The sequence below is a fragment of the Mustela nigripes genome, chromosome 6 (assembly GCF_022355385.1).
Source record: "Mustela nigripes isolate SB6536 chromosome 6, MUSNIG.SB6536, whole genome shotgun sequence".
NCBI classification, from domain to species: Eukaryota; Metazoa; Chordata; class Mammalia; order Carnivora; family Mustelidae; genus Mustela; species Mustela nigripes.
Genome location: NC_081562.1, coordinates 86118479 through 86124070, shown reverse-complemented (window position 1 = coordinate 86124070; position 5592 = coordinate 86118479). Strand labels below are relative to the sequence as shown.

Here is a 5592-nt window from a genome sequence, read left to right as displayed (position 1 = left end):
TTGAATGTAGAAACTATACTAGGAGATATGGAGAACACAAGCCTGAAAAATATTTTTTTCTCTTATTTAGGAAATCACAATCTAGTGAAAAAGGCAGATATATACGACTCGAGACAAAATGTAAAAAGTTCAATAATGGAATACAACAATGAACCAATACTTTAACATATAGGCAACATTTTATAGTAAAAAATATCAGACTTTGGAATCAGTTCTGAAGTTGGCATGGCAATTTAGCTGTGGCAAATTTCAGCCCCCTAGGCTCCTTTTCCTATTGGTAAAATGAGGTCATCATCCTTAGCTTTAGGACTATAATTCTAAACACAAGGTTGTCTTGAGGATTACTAATAATGTCATAAAGTTCCTGGTGTATAGTTGATGCTTGATCAACAACGAAGGTAGGTGGAGCAGGGATGATTATCCCTACTTTTCAAATGAGGAATCGAACTCAACGAGATTAAGCGATTATTCGAGAATCACCAAACTAGTAAATGAAGACGCCAGCCTAAATACTTATCTTCAAACCACGACCTTTTAAGAACTCCAACTTCCACCCATCTCATGCTTTTCTGCTCAAATTTATTAGGGAGAACGCGGACGATGAGGGTAACCGGAGTCTTAACCTTCCAAGAGGTGAGTTTAAGGAAAGAGATTATTCCAGGAGCAAAGCAGCACCTACAGGGAGCGCGAGGGAAACAGTGCAGACTCCTCCCCGGGAAAGAGTAGGTTGGGTAAGACCAGAGTGAAGACTCCACCCACGCCCTAGAGTGAAGACTCCGTACCCAGCGGAAGGCAGTCCTTCGGTGGCCACAGAGAAGGCCATTTAAACCCGCGACACCTGACGCACGCCGGGTCCTCTCCCGGACCGCCCAGCCCATCCTCGGGGGCGGGGCCGTGGCGCAGCTGGCCTACTATCGCTGGCGAAGCCCACGAACTCTCTTCCTCATTGGCGAGCCGCAGGGTGACGTCACGCTCTCCGGACCCGCAAAGGAAGAGGGCGCCATGATTGGTTGGCGCTGGGGCGGCGGGCGGTGGAGGACCCTGACGAGTCCGGGTTTCCCGTGGGTGCTGGACTTTCCCCTTCCATGTTCTCAGGCCGTGGGGCACTGCAGAGGGCGGGGAGTTGGCTCGGCGGAGACCTGGATTTGGTTCTAAGAGCCTCGGGGTTGAGAAAGGGTGACCGGAAGTGATCGTGGGACTGACCGGAAGCGAGGCCTGGAGGGGAAAGAGAGAGCGGGTCCCCAGAGGGAGGGGGGCTTCCCGCAGAAGGGGATAGGGGGGAAAGGTGCGAAAGCGGCGTGGAAGCGCCGGCTGGGCAGCGGGTCGCTGCTGCTGGTCTGTTTGGAAGGCAGCGAGTGACCCCCACGAGCTCAAGGGGAGAGCCCAAGGATTGAGAGTACGGGAGTCCAGGGCTGCCTCGGGGGAATCTGGAATAGTTAAACCAAGGGCCCCGCGCGCGGCCTCAGAGATCTGGGAGGGAGGGATTTTGGAAGTCGAGGCAGGAGCTAGGAGCCGAGGGTACGGCAGATTAGTTGTGCGGGCAGTGCGGTTCAGACTTGGGGTTGGCCAGAGGGAACTGCGTGGGAGATCTTGGTTTGGAGTTTTTGACAGTCTTAGCCCCTTTGGGTAGAATCACACTACTTGCCTTTGTACAAGAAACGGTGTCTCCTGGGGCAAGGAAGGAGCCAGCATGGCCTGGGCTCTGAAGCTGCCTCTGGCCGATGAAGTGATTGAATCTGGGCTGGTGCAGGACTTTGATGCTAGTCTGTCCGGGATCGGCCAGGAACTGGGTGCTGGTGCCTATAGCATGAGGTGAGTGAGATTTTTCCCAGACCCTGCACCTTCTAAGTAACAAAAGCAGGAAAGAGAATGGCGGGGAGGTGGGGGGATGAGGAGAGGTATTTAGTTAAATAAGCTGTCTGCGGTTAGGGAACATTGACTTGTTTCATTGTAGCTTTGAATAGTGACTATTGTGGAAGAAATGGAACAAGAGATTGTAGGCAGTGTCAAGTCTGTGCAGGATCAGTGGAAGAAGCAAGAAAGGCCCTTGGTTAGCAAAACAGATGAATGTTGAGAGGCTGTTTGTTGTGCCAATGTGGGAGACTTGGAGACCAATAGGGTGGTGTGTATGTGTGTGTCTGCGTGTATGCGGGTAGGTTGGACTGAAGTGTGTGAAGGGGCCACACTGAACATATTAGGGATGTCTGGGAGTTGGGAGCTGGGGCTTAATGATGAATATGGTTGATTGCTTATTGGAAGGAAATGTGAGATGTTGGTTAAAAAGTCCACACATCTGTGCTTTAGCCAGCCTTTTGTGGATAATTGTGGGATGTCTGCCTTTTGAAACATAAACTATGAAAAGAAAAAGTATCAGGGAACTTTTAGATACTTAGAGACTTTAGTGTATCAAGTCAAATGTTGGTAATAAAAATCTCCTGTGAAAGTAGCATAACTTCCCATGTAGTTTATTTGCATGCATTAGCTACTTCATTCCCCCAGTATAGTTTGTTTCATTTATGAGATGCACAAGAATCATACCTGGAAATGTTGAAACATCTGCACCTTAGGGTTACATGGAATATAATTGGGTTTCCAAATGCATTATAAGGCTCAGTCTAAGTAAGTGAGGCAAAACAGACTTTAGAACATCAGTTTGAATTTATGAGTTTATAGGGAAAGTATGTTTTTTAATGGGGAAAGTAGACACATTTTGTATTCTGATAGTGAGATCCTTTGAGAGTTATGTAATGTAAAATTCTTGTCTTTTTCCCTGCTAAACCAAAATGGATTTTTTTCAGTGAAGTAAAATAATGAGCTAGAACTTAATACTTCATCTTTAGGAATCTTTGCTTACAGTTAGAATAATAAAGGCTATCCTTGTATACACATTTTAGTGATTTTTCAGGGAAATTTAAGCGCTATCACTCAATGTTCATAGTGTTGGGAAATTTCACTCTAGTTTTGCTTTTCCTTGTTTACATAAGGCTACCCTTAAAAATAGAGATTATCTTGGTCTGAAAGTAAATGTCCCAACCCTGAGCTTGCACAGCAGTAGCTGACATGGTATTTGACAATTCATGCTGTTGTTCATGTAAAGACTAACAGCAGAAAGTTAGGTTTTCTCTGGATTATCAGAGGATGAAGATAGTTAAATATAACTGTACTTGTAAAAATAGTTGACACATCGGCAAACTTTCTGTGCATCTGTTAGAGCTTTCTGTACCAGGCAACCTTACATTTAAAAATGCTTTCCTGTGTCATACCCTCAGTGGTCTTCACTGGTATTAGCACAGTGATTGGTGTATTTACACATTTTTAATTTTTTTCCAACATCAGTTGTACAAGAGTTTTCGGACATCACTTTCTCTTTTCTCTAGAGCACAGTGTGCCAAAACTTGAAGTATTTTTCTTTGTTTTCATCTTACTCTTTTTTATGCATTTTGCTCTTTTCACTCTTCTCTTGACTCTGATACGAATTTAATCATTTGTGTTAATGGATTAATTAGACATCAATTCTCAAACTTTAGTATTCATGAGAGTCATCCAGAGTATCTCTTAAAAATAGTTTCCAGGGTGGAAACTATTGGGTGGCTCCGTGGGTTAAAGCCTCTGCCTTCTGCTCAGGTCATGGTCTCGGGGTCCTGGGATCCAGCCCCACATTGGGGTGGGGGGGGGTCTCTGCTCAGCAGTGAGCCTGCTTCCCCTCTCTCTCTGCCTGTCTTTCTGCCTACCTGTGATTTCTGTCTGTCAAATAAATAAATAAAATCTTTAAAAAAAAAAAAAAAAACCAGGGCGCCTGGGTGGCTCAGTGGGTTAAGCCGCTGCCTTCGGCTCAGGTCATGATCTCAGGGTCCTGGGATCGAGTCCTGCATCGGGCTCTCTGCTCAGCAGGGAGCCTGCTTCCTCCTCTCTCTCTCTGCCTGCCTCTCTGCCTACTTATGATCTCTCTCTGTCAAATAAATAAATAAAATCTTTTAAAAAAAAAAAAAAAACCCAAACATAGTTTCCAGGGATATCTGGTTGGCCCAGTGGGTTAAGCATCTGCCTTTGGCTCAGTTTGTGATACCGGGGTCCTGGGATGGAGTCCCACATCAGGTTCTCTGCTTTGCCAGGAGCCTGCTTTTCCCTCTGCATTTGCCTCTCTCTATCTCTCTCTCTGTCTCTCACGAATAAATAAATAAAATCTTTAAAAAAAAAAAAAGTTCCCAGGGCCTCATCTTTAGTGATTTTCTGGGGCACAGGCCAGAAGTCTGATTTTCAAAACAAGTTCTTAGATTTTGGTGCAGGTAGTCCAAGGACCACATCTTAAGAAACACTGACTGGAGGCGTTTTCATACACAAAGGCGAGGATTCTTTACTCTTTGTGTTTCTCCCTTTAATTAAACCTTGTAATCAATTTTCCTACACCTTTTTAGGGAAAAGGTGCTCTTTGACAAGCTATTTGTTTTGTAAAATACATTCCCTGATGTATTCTTTTTACCCTAATTTGTTTTTTTTGTTGTTGTTGTTGCATCTTACAATGGTTTCACTTCAAATCTATTGATTTATATTTTACAAAGATTCATCTTAACCAGATTTGTTTTGGATTCTCGGTCTGCCATTGTATTCAGTAATGTTCTTTTTCTAAGTGGTTCTTTAATATTCTTATTTTTCTCCTTACATTTTAATACATGGAACAAGTTTTATAGTTGAAATAAAGGAAGTTCCCTGAAAACATGTTAAGGGAAAGGAGCCAGTCAAAAAAGACCACATAACATATGATTCCACTTTTATGAAATGTCCAGAATAGACAAACCTATAGAGACAGAAAGTAGAACAGTGGTTGACTAGAGCCTGGAGAAAGAGGTAATGGAGAGTGACTCCTAATGGTACTAGGTTTTTTTGGGGGGGGGGGCGGAATTAATAAAAATGTTCTATAATAGTGGTGAGGGGAACCTGGCTGGCTCAGTCGGTGGAGCATGTGACTCTTGATCATGAGTTTGAGTCCTGTATTGAGTGTAGAGATTACTTAAAATGCATATGTACATACATACATAAAATCAGTTGTCATAGTTGCACAATTCTGACTACACTAAAGACAAGTGAACTCTACACTTTAGATAGGTGATTGTATAGTATATGAATTGTATCAAAATAGAGCTGTTATTATTATTTTTTATTTATTTTTTATTTTTTTTTAAATTTTTTTTATTTTTTATTTTTGGTCATGTTATTTATTATTATTTTTTAAAAGATTTTATTTAGGGGCACCTGGGTGGCTCAGTGGGTTGAGCCGCTGCCTTCGGCTCAGGTCATGATCTCGGGGTCCTGGGATGGAGTCCCGCATCGGGCCCTCTGCTCAGCAGGGGCCCTGCTTCCCTTCCTTCTCTCTCTGCCTGCCTCTCTGCCTACTGTGATCTCTCTCTTTGTGTTTCTAATCTTTAAAAAAAAAAAGATTTTATTTATTTATTTGACAGAGAGAGAGAGATCACTCTCTCTGTCTCTGTAGGCAGAGGGAAAGAATCTCTGCTGAGCAGAGAGCCCGATGGGGGCCTTGATCCCAGGTCCCTGAGATCATGACCTGAGCCAAAGGCAACAGCTTAACCCACTGAG

General features: G+C 43.7%; 1 protein-coding gene across 4 annotated transcripts in view; it reads left to right on the top strand.

The window, feature by feature from the left end:
• The first annotated feature begins 1004 nt into the window (after positions 1–1004).
• TFCP2 (transcription factor CP2) overlaps positions 1005–5592 on the top strand; it is a 57500-nt gene continuing 52912 nt past the window's right edge. For 2 of the 4 annotated variants that reach the window (XM_059403134.1, XM_059403130.1), the window contains exon 1: positions 1007–1812. In XM_059403134.1, the coding sequence (XP_059259117.1) occupies positions 1691–1812 (122 nt within the window). In that variant the 5' untranslated portion in view covers positions 1007–1690. Of the gene's footprint in view, positions 1813–5592 lie in introns of all 4 variants that reach the window. The other 2 variants (XM_059403131.1, XM_059403132.1) reach the window with 2 other exon arrangements.